Here is a 13,519-nt window from a genome sequence, read left to right on the forward strand (position 1 = left end):
TCCAAAATGAAAGTTCTGAACCTCATGTGAATGACTTTCTTCCATGGAACACAAAGTAATATTTATATATATGCAAGTATTTTTTTTTTGCAAGAAATTAACACTTTTATTCAGCAAGGATACTTTAAATTGATAAAAAAAGGGAGGATTTAATTTGTTATTCACTGATCCTCACCTCTAGTGGACTAGTCATTGAGTTAAACTCGAGAACCAAATCAGTCAATTTGTGGACGAATCATTAAGACTTTAAAAAAAATATCTGACTCCAAATTAAAATTGTGGGCAGAAACCAAAACTTCAGGACGCACTTGGCCGAAAACCGTTGATCGGTTTAAGTGTGATCGATCCGTGCTGCCGCTTAAACTGAGGCAGCAACAGTGAACGGTCACGCCGCATTAAAGAGCACCAAAAATACATTTATCGTTTGAATTTCTTAATTAATTTAACAGAATTTTAAAGTTGAGACTTTGATTGATATTAAAAGTAACAAAGCTTTTTGTGATTATTGGATGGCAGCAATGCTACAAACATTTACTATTTTGTAAATGTCATGCATCAACAGAAAGAAGCACAAACTAAAAGATTTTACATTTAAGAAATCATATCATTAATGGTGCAATATTGTCAATCCAGAGATAGTATCCACACAGCTGACATGTTTAACATGTAGCTTATCCACATTGTGTGCACGAAACGGACGCTGAACAGTCATCCAAAACCAAAAATAGCTGTTTCGGCAGAATATTTTCAGTAGCGGAAAATTCGGTGCAATCCTACCAAAGGTTATTTTTTGAAGAAATAAAACCTTATGCATTTGGAGTGACATGAGGGTAATTTAATGGAGACTAAGAATAAGGTTATCTAAAGGTTAAAGAAAACGAAGGGAAAAAAATTTGCACCCCTGAGAGCTCTCTATGGAGTCTCAGGAAAAGTGATAAATCCCCATCTTCAAAAGACAAGCCATTTATTTTTGCTGAGGTTGCCCCGGCCATGTTTAATGCAACCGAAGTCCATAAATCAATGGTCTTTGTTACCTCACACACTTGTGTGTACTGCATTTGCATGCGTGTGCTTTTAGTGGCTGAGGTCACTGAGGGGAAAAAGAGTTTAACATATGAAAATGAACTTTTTAGACAGCAAAACAAGTTTCAACCACATTTTTTCCTTACCGTATTTGTTGGGTCATCTTGTAGTATTGAGTCGTACAGCTTATTGGCATCCTCATACCTTCAACAGAGAGAGATCATATTTAAGGATAATCAACATGAACACCAGTCATGTGGAATTAAGTGGTAGAGCTATCAAATAAGGTTGCAAACTTTTGTATAGAGAACTGCTTGTTTCTATAGTGACAGAGGCTACGTATCCAAGCGGCAGAAATAAAGAGCCATTACCGTAGCTGCTCAAATAGCCAGTGTTGTGCGAGGTTTACTAGCTCCACAAAGAGCGTAATCCACGAACATGATTGCCTGCCCTTTGATTTACCTCTAAACAAATCAGCCTGAACTTCCACCACAAATCAGGCATCGTTTCGAAGCACATTTCGCTTAAAAGGCATTCCGAAGCAAGACATTTATGAGTTACAGATGCAAAAAAATAAATAAATACACTCGACGAGCCCTTCAACCTGAACTGAGGGTTGGACAGCACGGTGTTTGAAAAGACGTTATGAATTAAGATGCTGATCTCATACAGTGTTTTCTGAAGAATGGGAGGACAATGCCACAAGCACTTCACTTGTCATGTCGAATGAAGGATGAAAGCTTGCTTTTTTTATGAGGGACAACCTGCACAGTTAACGCGAGCACAGCCAAAGCAGCCGATCTCATGATCAAAACCTGTTTCAGCCCGCAACCAACAACAGAAGCAGCTCTGGTTCCTATTATAATTGAGCTCCAACGCCACTCCTGTTCTCACATCCACATCAGAGTTCACTCACTCTCTGGCACATCTCAAATGGCACCAGCCGCTTTGACTCGCTCTACTTATGTAGGATTCAGCCATGTGGAAGAGGAGGGGAGAGTTTCATATAAGCCGAGCGTCTGATGGCAATTAGAGTCAAATTTGCAGTTTATTTAATCTGACCGTGCAGGCGCAATCACTCACAATTACGGAACAACCCCTGACATAGTTGATAAACACGTAGAAGGCATGGTGACTAGAACGAAACAGATCTGAAATCCTCCTGAAATTCTATACATTAACAACAATTTACGACTTTCTTAATTGTTTGTTCAAACACTGAGAAACACCGAAATTCTCTTGGAGAGAAAACGCAGACCATAGGTTCTATGTTTACAGGTCTGACCGGCCTTGTTTTCCCAACCAGAGAAACAAAAATATAAGGGGGGTTTGGGGGGGGACAGAGGGACCCCCAGAATAATAGCGGGAGAGACCACTTCCGTTTTTGGAATTCCTCGCACAGGCATAAGAGCCACAGGACTACTGAGGGCTGAACCATTCTTTCTCGCTTTTCCACTTAGCAGAAGGAACAGTGACTTGCAAAATAAACAGCCTCCCTTCCCACGCATCCTGCCACTTACGTCCCAGAACCCCCCCCCCCCCCCCCCCCCCCCCCCCCTCCTTGCAGCTAATCCAAGGCCTTGGTGTTAAGATGGTGCTGTGGTGTATCTTACCTCTCCAGAGCCTCCAGCCGCATCCCTGCTAATCGCTTCACTCTGTGACTGTCTGGAAACTGCCTTTTCAGCTCCTGTAGGCAACTCTACACAAAAAAGAAACAAAAACGTGGGGTTGACCATGCGAACATTTAACTTTTCAAAACAGACTCCACAAACAGGTTTTCCAAACCTTCTTTATGTCTGCCAGTGGTTTGTCATACAAAAGTCCTGCTCTAAAGTCATGGTATAAGTTGAGCTAATATGAGTATTAACCAAAAACAGCTTAGCAGAATTGATATAAGATAAATATTAATAATATATACATTTCAAAATGACTACCAAAAGTTTTTGAAAGAAGTCTATTCTCAACAAGGCTGAATTTATTTGATTAAAAAACAGCAAAAACTGTAATGTTGTGAAATATTAGTTATAATATTAGTTATACTTCTGTTTTCTATTTCAATATATTTTAAAATGTAATTTATAATATTCGTCAAGCAGACACATTAAAGGTATTCAAACACCAAATATACACCATAAAATTTGTCCTTACCCTGATGATATACTACTATATTTGCAAGACCCCTCATTTTCATTACAAGAAACAATCAAACTCATGAATTCATTCTCAAATATCTCTGAATACACAATTAACTGGAGTAAATATGCTATCCTTTCATTACATTCAAACAACTTGGATGTGACATCCCAGACACTACCTATCCCTCTGTGCACCGATTACATCACATATTTAGGTATTAACATTTCCCCCAGATTGTCAGAGCTGTTTGGACTCAACTTTACCCCATTACTTAAAACGATAGATGATGATCTTCAACGCTGGATGAACTTACCACTATCCATTATGGGCAGAATATCAATAGTTAAGATGACTATACTTCCTAAATTAAACTATTTATTTACAAAGATACCTTCAGAACAACCCACCCTCGCCTGGTTTAAATCGCTAGTTTCAATCATTATCAAATTCTACTGGAAAAATAAGACCCCAAGAATTAAATTGACTACCCTACAGAAACCAAAAACACTAGGACTGGAAGCCCCACATTCTACCACTACTTTCTGGCCAATCAACTCCAAAATATATACGTACAAATGGACTCACCCTAACCCATCAATAAACACTTGGCTAATGTTGAACAAATAATTTGTAAGGACATTACCATTTCAGAATTACCATTCTATGGTAAGGCAATAAAAAAACACCACTGTTTCAAAACCCCAACAATAGCAACGACTCTGAAACCCTGGTGGAAATTCCATCAAATCACAAATGCTCCTCTTGCACCATCTAAACACACCCCCATCTGGAATAACCCAGATTTTATAGTTAACAAGAAGCCACTCAACTTACGCACATGGGCAGAAAAGGGTATCACACCACTTATCTTTCATAATAATAAAAGTACCATTTCCCCACTTGGTTCAGAAATATGGCAGTGGGAGTAATTGTTTTTTGGAATACTTACAGATCAAATCATCTATTCAATCAAGAATCGACACTCAGACAATTAACCTTTACCTTCCGCCCTCAATTTCAGAGTTGATTAATTTATCCTCTTCAAAAAAACTACTTTTCAAAATATACAGAATGATATTAAAATCAGAGAACACATTAAGCCTACCAACTGCTAAATGGGAATCAGACCTATCCATTACTCCCAACGCAGCTTTTTGGACACAAATCTGCAAAAATAACTTTATATTATTCTATTTATACAGAACATTTTATTTATTTATTTATTTATTTAAACCAGGACGGTCCCATTGAGATACAATATCTCTTCTACTGGGGATAAAACATTTACACCGTTCTATAAAAACAAACTTTAGGATGTTTTTAAACAAAGCGAGAGATGGTACATATTTCATGTGTAGTATACCTTGAAGCTCATTCCATGCATAAGGAGCATAATTAGAAAAGATTTGTTTTCATCCATTGTTTTTGACTAGAACTGAATAAAAGGTTATTTTTTTAACAAAAAATAATAAAATAAAGAGAAATACTTAAAAGATTGGTATTTCAGCTGTTGTGATCAATAAAGTGAGCATGAAGCAAAAATAATAATTAAATTTATTTAAAGGAATAATGGTAGCATTTACAGTAAGGTTCATTAGTTCATATTAATGTATTAACAAACATAATTTAACTAATGAACCTTATTGTAAAGTGTTACCAAAATGATATTCAGTTTAAAGGTTATATAGACGATTTGGTTTTTTTTTTACTATTATTTCATATATCAGGCTTTACGGGGTTACCAACATCAACAAAATAGTGACATTACCTTAAACATCAGTCAAGAATAAATTCCTATATTTATTGCACCACAGCCTGAGTGACTATGCAAAGCCTGCTGGATTACAGAGCACTTGAAAATTATACTACACTCTCAGGGGTGATGAAATGTGGGCTTCATACATTTTTTTTCATCCACAGCATTCAAAACTTTATAGATCTACTCAAAAAAGTGTGATGTGACTAGTTTGACAAGACAATATTACAGCGAAGGTTTCTGCTAACCATAAAATGAAACCGTAACTTTCCTGTCCGTGGGTGCCATGATAAACAGGTTGGCCATACAGCTGTGAGGGAAGACGGGAAAAATTGCAAGTGACATGGTTGAGAATTCAGAACACTGCACAGCAGGATCCCACAATTCCACACTGGCTACTATAAAAAGCAGAAGCAGGATGCTACTTTTACCAGTTCTTTCCCACTGAGATGAACAGGCCCCTGTTTTTTTGGTTGTTGTTTTTTTCACACACTCATGACTTGGTAAGGTTATTGTCAAATCCAATGTTTTCCTGCTTAGGATGGAAAGTTTGCTCTGTGGCTTAGCCTGGCTGACCCATCATGCTCTCAGACGGTTTTTCCCGCTGTTTTCCTAGCTGCTGGTAAGAACCTCAGAAACTGACTACTGTAAGTGTCTCAAGTCAACCACGATCCCTGATTCCTGATCGCTGAAAATCATGCCAGATTTGAATCTCAAACCAATTATTTTTTCAAAAGCAACTGGGAAAACGTTGGATTTTCAATGAGCAAAAACAAAAACTTGACGAGTAGGGTGCCCAGTTGAATATATGAGAGAGTGCGAGAAAGTAACTTAAAGAAAACTCACCCAGGCCAGATCGTCACGACTGCAGTCCAACGCTGCGATCATCACCTGCTCGTAAATTATCCAAACTGAGCACAGGAGACAAACATAAAATGACACCATATTAGTAAGTCTATTTTTCAACATGGTAGGGAAGATGACAAATGAACATCTAAACCGCGTGAACTCCTTTTGAGCAAACTGTGACTTTCTTCTCTGTATCATTAGAAAAGACAATCTTTAGCGTCCGTCAACGACGCAGTTTGTCTTCGTAATCTCCGGGTGTGGGCGAGCTGGCAGGTCTCATGGAAACGGTCAGGAAATTCACGCCAAACAAAACGAAGTCGCTGAATTTTGACAAGAAAACCTTACCGTATTCATCAGTTTTATGTATCAGTTTTGTCAAACACCGCAAAGGGTGAGCGAATTTCACCCTCTATTCGTCATGACATGCGTTACGTGCTGAAATCACGCAGCTATCGCCATCTCGGCCCAAAAAGTGTGTCGTTACTTTGACAGATTACAGGAATTTTAAATTCCTGCAATTAAATGCTTAAGTCATTTCCAAGATGGCAATGTTTAACGTTCAACTGGCAATTGTAACAAAGCGAGTGGCTTTAGCTGCTCTATTTACCATAAAGAAAACTGATTAGTGGGCTTGGCTAATGGATCCAATTAATGAAATTAATGCTCCATGACAGACAAGTGTGTTTTGACAAGCATGCCCGAAGTCAATCGGCTGAATGATTTCAAATGTGCTAATTGAGAAAGAGCAATAAAATCCCACAGAACAAGAAAAAAACTGATATGCCAAAGCAAACAAACGCCTCAAGTTTTTTTGAGCTGTTTTTATGATTCCAAGTCTTGCTTTGATAATTACCATCTTGTTTCACAGCCAATTTAAGAGCTGGTTTCAATAAAAACAAGCTGTGTAAAGTATTTACCCTGCTCTTTAAGGACAGTAAGAATAATAATCACAAAAACAAAAAATAAAAGTTTCAGTAAGAAGTTGACATCATGCATCAATAAAACACAGACTTTAAATTTTAGACTTTTACTCATCTTTGCTTTATTCTTTCCTTAATTAGATAACAGGAGTTATTAGATAATAACGAAAATCATCGGGTTTTTTTGTGTGTTTTTTTAATTGCTTGTATGAGCATATGTATTGCAGTAAAAGCCTTTTTAAGGGCCGTTTGGTAACTTTGACTCTTTCATCGTTGTTTGCTTAGATTTCTCAAATAGCAGTGTTGTTATCTGATGAACAGCCAAAAGAAGTTTAATAATAGTTATTTGAGATTACATGTGGTTTTAAAATAATAATATGGACGAAGAAAAAAAAGCCTAAATTTGATTTGAGTAGAAAAGAGCCCAATTTCTCCAATTGGTAAACCGAAAATTGTCAACTATAGGAGTGAGCTTCAGCGCAAGTATGAAGGATTGGATCACCTCTGAAATAATGATTTTAGCTGAAGAGAGTCTTGGCTTTAGTGGCTATGTTTGACAACACGATTGCAGGACTTGTCTGGCTTAGAAACCCATAACTGACCAAAGCAAATAAATATTAAGCCATCTGAAATGTTTCTTCTGTTTCCACTTTAACCTCATTTTAATGTCAAGAGAAAAGCTGAAAAGTATTTTTGTTATCAGATCTTTAAAGACAAATTAAGACAGAGAAAGAAAAAAGAATTGGTGCTCTTTTCCATTTTCTGCAATAGTCATATTCAAGAGGTCAGATAACCGACTCAAAGACTTCAGCAACTTCATACACGGTATGTTTTTATAAATGTTTACAAAACCTATGCCAAAGAAATTGCTTATTTTGAGACAACTGAATATATATTTGTTCTCGCAAATTAGTGGATCCAAATACAGTGCTTAGCATAAGTGAACACACCCATGCTAAAGTTGACTAAAAAGAGGAATAAAAAAAATCATCTTTTGGAAATTTATCTTAATGCCTTAATTTAAAAAAAAAAAAGAGAAAATTCCAACCTTTAAGGACACCAATTTTCTTTGTGAATGAATAATGTATCGTAAATAAATAATTGTTCTTCCTTAAAATACATGTTGCATAAGTCAGGACACCCCTATGTTGAATTCCCATAGAGGCAGGCAGATTTTTATTTTTAAAGGCCAGTTATTTCATGGATCCAGGATACTATGCATCCTGATAAAGTTCCCTTGGCCTTTGGAATTAAAATCACTCCACATCATCACATACCCTTCACCATACCTAGAGATTGGCATGGGTCACTTTCCATAAGATCATCTCTCAATGCAAACCAAACCAGCTATCAGGCTAACTGAAATAACACCATGCCAATCTCTAGGTATGGTGAAGGGTATGTGATGATGTGGGGTTATTTTAATTGTATTTTAAGGAAGAATATTTATTTATTTATGAAACATTATTCATTCACAAAGAAAACTGGTGTCCTTAAAGGTTGGATTTTTCCTCATTTTTTTAAATTAAGGCATTAAGATCAATTTCCAAAAGAAGATTTTTTTTATTCCTCTTTTTAGTCAACTTTAGCATGGGTATGTTCACTTATTCTAAACACTGTACTGAAGCAAAAGCACTTAAAAAAACAAATCTGATATTTAATTTTAAAATTTGCCATTAACTGCTTATTTTCAAATGACTATGCAACTATATTTCCACCACTGAACTTTTGTTACTCTGACTGTTCTAAAGACCGACTGTTCTCTAGTCACTTAGTGAGGTTTATCTATATTATTATTTTTTTAATTAAATAAAGTTTTTAGTGAAAGTAGTTTAAAGAGTGATTTTAAAAACAACTTCTCAGCGAGTGTTTTATCTAACATTTTAAATAGCAAACCCTTTACAAGAAGTTGCACTCTAAACTCATCTTCCTTAAATCACTTCTGCAACTGCCATCAAAGCATAGCTCTTGTAACTGACAATTACTGTCAGACTTAAGATCACCTGCTGTAGGAAATGTTCCTATAAACTGTCTAATGGGAATATGACCTCAATGTTTTGTTAGGACTATGATGGTTCCATGCAATAAAAAGTTATAGTTTCAGCCTAAGTATTTGTTAAATATCTGTCAGTTATCCTGTTGAAGGGCTGCACTTAGTGTCCATATGTGTATAAGAAACGTGTCTGATCGTAGTCACGCAGACATCACCCTAAACCGGTCCAATTATAAAAACCTTTAACTCTAATAGGGATGGGACGGTATGAAAATTTCATATCACGATTATAGTGACCGAAATTATCGTGATTATCAATATTATCACGGTTTTGTTAAAACAAGATGAAACTGTTAAAAAAGAACTGATGCTCACACTGAAAACATTTCAACAAGTTTAATATTTGAGAATCAACAAACAACAAATAAAACAAGCAGCTCTATGCACTTTTTAAAGCAAGATTCTATTCTGTGGCATTTTGATTTTCTTCCTTATGATGACCGTCGTCAAAAGCAACATATTATAACAGCGCACATCCATGTATCACAACGGACGCGCGTTCTCATTTCATTCAAATACAACTTGTCACCTTGCGTCTCCGTTTTTGATTGTATTGAAAATGAAATCAGAGTTGATTTATTGTTTACAGAATTTGATAATATTGTTGTGATCATATTGTCTGGACGAGTTTTGTACGCTAAATGGATTTAACAGCTAAGAAAAGAGACATTAATCTCTATTCAATAATTATGTGGTAAAAAAAAAATCGTACAATGAATATACATTATTATCTCTTAAATGTCACTCTTAATAGTCTTGTTTGGACTTATTAGTTCGACTTTGGCTCAAAGCCACTTGCTGCGAACTTTTCTTAGCGAAAGCTTCAAGTTTATTTCAAGTGAGTGAGATAAAATATGTCAACTCAAAACAACATTTTGTGCCCAATTATTTCCCAGACGTAGTTTTAGTATTGAGATCAAAGTTAACTTGCCATGCATTCGCTACAACAGTGGATGATGGTCACACAAGACGACTCGGCAGATTTGAAGTGTTTACCTCTATCACTGTGACTTTTTTTGTGCATGTTCTGCAGACAGAGTGACCATCCTCGATTAAGTTTCCCTCAGGATTTTTGTAAATGCCAAAATACGACCACACCTCAGATTTGGTCCTCTTAAAAGGCTGAAAAATCTCCCGAAGACGGTCACTGCCTTCCGCCATTCCTTCTCCAATAAAAAAAAAACCCAACATTGCACGCCTGCGTCAGACTGTTGCTGGCTGGAGAGGATTTATAGTGAGTTATTAAAATCGCGATAATCAAACACGGTTTTAATGATAATTGAATTCTAAACGATATTACTAACCGTCAGTACATTTTATCGTGGTTTATAGTGAAACCGGTAATCGTCCCATCCCTAAACTCTAATTAACGAAGGAACTTCATTATTTATTACTTCTTATAAGTTTGCTTTTGTTTAGTGTAATTGTACTTACTGTCATCTCCAAGTTTAGACGCATGCTCATTAATCAGCTCTTCGCCGACATCCACAATCTGCTCACTGTTCCTGTAATTCTCTTCTCTCCACTTACGGAGTTTGTCACGCATCTCTGAAATGCAATAAAGAAACACATTAGCCCTTGGCTGAAACTTTATCACTTATTTATTTTCATCATCCATCAATTATTTATTGAGGATATAACTTGTACTTTCTTTATTCATCTTCCTACTTTTTAAAAAGTAGTTTCCTGACTACTATACTTTGTATAACTTAAATTAATCAACTTTTTAGAACGGTCTATATAAGAATAAAACAATTATAATGATGGCATGTTCTGATAATGGTGTCAAAACAGCTAAAAGGACAAAACAAATCTAATTAATTACACATCTAACTTAAAATTAAAGGCACAAAGTACATACAGTGGGGAATAAATGTCTGAGAACATTAAAGAAAATACTTATATTTAGCAATTTCCCCATTAGAAATCAAATAATCAGAAAAAACATAAGCGAAAAGCTGTATAGAAAAAACTGTCATTGTCTTAACATTTGATATTTACTAGTATTTGTTTTTCTTTAATGACAGTCAGCATTATTTAAGAAACCAAGTTGTGGGACATGTTTTATCTCATGTTTAAAGAGTCAAACACATATAATATCATATCAGTTGTTAATAATGTCAGGTAGCCAAAGTTAGTGTTGTAGGTACTTTTAACGACATTATAAAAACAACAAGAGATGATGACAATCTCAGGAGAACTGAATAATTCTTTATTATCTGAATGTAACGTTAGATGACAACATCAATATGACAAATCACTGACCAGACAGACATAAAAAAACAGAATACTCCGCTTGTATTTCAACATGGCAATTTCTATAAAGCCCAATATGATAGTTAAATATAGATTGCAACCTAAACACCGTAATCCATTATATGAACATACAATTATGTCTTTCTATAATAGAGATTTTGTTACTAAACTGTAACGTTACAGAAGCTAACTGGCTACATAGATCGCCACTTGTAGTCTTTAATGAAAATCACCAAAAATAAGGCATTTAGTTCGCAGATCTTTACAAAATGCTCAACTTGGGTGACGGTTGCATGACAACAGATAAATATTGAATCAACTAATAACCGCTGTTAACGAAAACAAAGTCATTTACCTTCCCAAGTGACATCGTACAGCTCTGATACAGACGACATGTTTTCTTAGCTCCGCCTCCTGTGCGCTGAATGGTGGGACGACAGTGACGTCAAGAGCGAACGCTGTGAGAAGGGTCATTAAAGGGCAAAGGCCAAATCCCAAATCCAGACACTTTGAATTCAAACATTCCAAACATACATGATATTTTTTTTCTTACATAGAGGACAATTAACTATTATTAAATACGAATTAAAAAAGACGAATTAGCCTACTATTAAAAGAAAGATAATAAACAGTTTAAAGATATATTTATAAAACCCTAACCCAATCTGCCGATCAAAGATCAGTGGCAATTAAATAATTATAAATAATCTATTCATTATTTAAACAGTTCGTATGAATAATAAATAATATATAATAAAATAAATAATCATAAATAATGGTTTCTAATGTTTTCTTTGTTTTATCTACTAAACTTAATTGGATTTGGTAATAAAAGTTTATTACCAAAGAGAGTCTTCGTAGCATTTCCAAAGGTTATTGTGGTTTTATATGCTGTGTCTATTTTCTCTCTCTATGTGCTCAATTGGTCTCTTAGGAGCTGTGGATCTGGCTCAGTCAGCGTGTGCGTTTACTCTGCTGTGTTACCACAGTGCATTCACCATGGACTCAGCACATGCTTGTTTAGAGCAGCACAACCTATATATCTTGATGTCGTTCCAATTGTGGCTGCTTGGGCATTGTCAAATCTTTACCAATGTTTTTGTTTTCTAAAGGACACTATTAGCATTTAAAGCTCCAGTAGGTAACATTTGTAAACAAATATTTGTTAAAACTGTCATTATGTCCTGAAAGTAGAATATGAGACAGATAATCTGTGAAAAAAATCAAGCTCATCTAGCTCCTCCCTGTGGTCCTACTGCCATTTGCAGAAATACACCGCTCCCGGTCAGAAACAACCAATCAGAGCCAGGAGGAATGTCTTAGGAGTGTCAATCATGCTCGTGTACGCGCTGATCACCCCTCTCCTGCACAGCGCGAGCGCGTACCGTGTTCTTGACTCTCCTGTTCGAACTCGTTCATCCAAATGAACGAGTCTTTTTTCGAGTCATTTCGTTCATTCAACGAACCTAATGACTCGAAAAAAGATTCGTTCATTTGGATGAACGAGTTCGAACAGGATCACAAACGTGCGTCACAGAACAGAGCAAGGCGAGCATTTGTGCTTATAAAACTTAAAGTTTTTTATTTATTTTTGAAATGATCGATCGTTTCGCTAGATAAGACCCTTATTCATCGTCTGGTATCGTTTAAAGCCCTTTGAAGCTGCGCTGAAACTGTCGTTTGGTCCTTGAAACGTTTGTGTCCTATTGAAGTCCATTATATGGAGAAAAAGCCTGGAATGTTTTCATCAAAATCCTTAGTTTCTTTTCGACTGAAGAAAGAAAGACATGGACATCTTGGATGACATGGGGGTGAGTAAATTATCAGCAAAAGTTTTTTTAAAAAGTGAACTAATCCTTTAACGTTATCTTAGTAGCTATTTATAACTTATAGAAAGAGTGCCAGGGCTCTCAAGACACACGCATTTCAACCCGTTCACACGCTCACACGCCACACCTTGTATTTCTCACGCTGAGGAGTAAGGGAACTTGTCCCGCTACACAATTAATGGACGAGATGCAGGCAAACGGAGGGAAGTTCTCTGCCGAGTTCTTAGCATCTGTCTCGAGTTATACAGAGTTAAATGCTAGCTACCAGCCAATCAGAAATTAGAATTAGTTGTTTCCAGGTAAATTATGTGTTCCCGCTGCAAGCACGTTCGTTACTAGACAACACGCGCACACACGGAGTGGAAGTTGAAAGAGCACGATCTGATGAATGCGGTTTGCGGACATCTTCATTTAGTTTATTTTTTTTAGCATTTTGATTTTACGATTCCTGGACGATATCTGTGATTTGAATTGAATTGAATCACAGAATTGTGATCAAAGACAGTGAGAGCTGATGTTGAGGAGTATAGCCAAATTCGTGCTAAATTATTGTTGATGTATTCAAAAACTCTCCAACTGCTTTTAAAGGGGTCGTCGGATGCAAAATACACTTTTATAAGGTATTTGCAAATAAATGTGTCTTTGCAGTGTGTGGACACAATCACCATGCAATGAAAAAAATCCATTCACTTTTTTT

General features: G+C 36.2%; 1 protein-coding gene across 1 annotated transcript in view; it reads right to left on the reverse strand.

The window, feature by feature from the left end:
* emc2 (ER membrane protein complex subunit 2) overlaps positions 1 to 11,435 on the reverse strand; it is a 36,394-nt gene extending 24,959 nt beyond the window's left edge. Inside the window, exons 1-5 of the mRNA XM_077215029.1 lie at positions 11,349 to 11,435; positions 10,172 to 10,285; positions 5,762 to 5,826; positions 2,637 to 2,722; positions 1,170 to 1,227 (exon numbers count right to left, since the gene is read on the reverse strand). Coding sequence (XP_077071144.1) covers positions 1,170 to 1,227; positions 2,637 to 2,722; positions 5,762 to 5,826; positions 10,172 to 10,285; positions 11,349 to 11,388 — 363 coding nt within the window. The 5' untranslated portion in view covers positions 11,389 to 11,435. The remainder of the gene's footprint in view (positions 1 to 1,169; positions 1,228 to 2,636; positions 2,723 to 5,761; positions 5,827 to 10,171; positions 10,286 to 11,348) is intronic.
* Positions 11,436 to 13,519: the final 2,084 nt, after the last annotated feature.

This window comes from Siphateles boraxobius, unplaced genomic scaffold (assembly GCF_051911475.1).
Source record: "Siphateles boraxobius isolate OS27281-9 unplaced genomic scaffold, OSU_SipBor_1 68, whole genome shotgun sequence".
Lineage (NCBI taxonomy): Eukaryota > Metazoa > Chordata > Actinopteri > Cypriniformes > Leuciscidae > Siphateles > Siphateles boraxobius.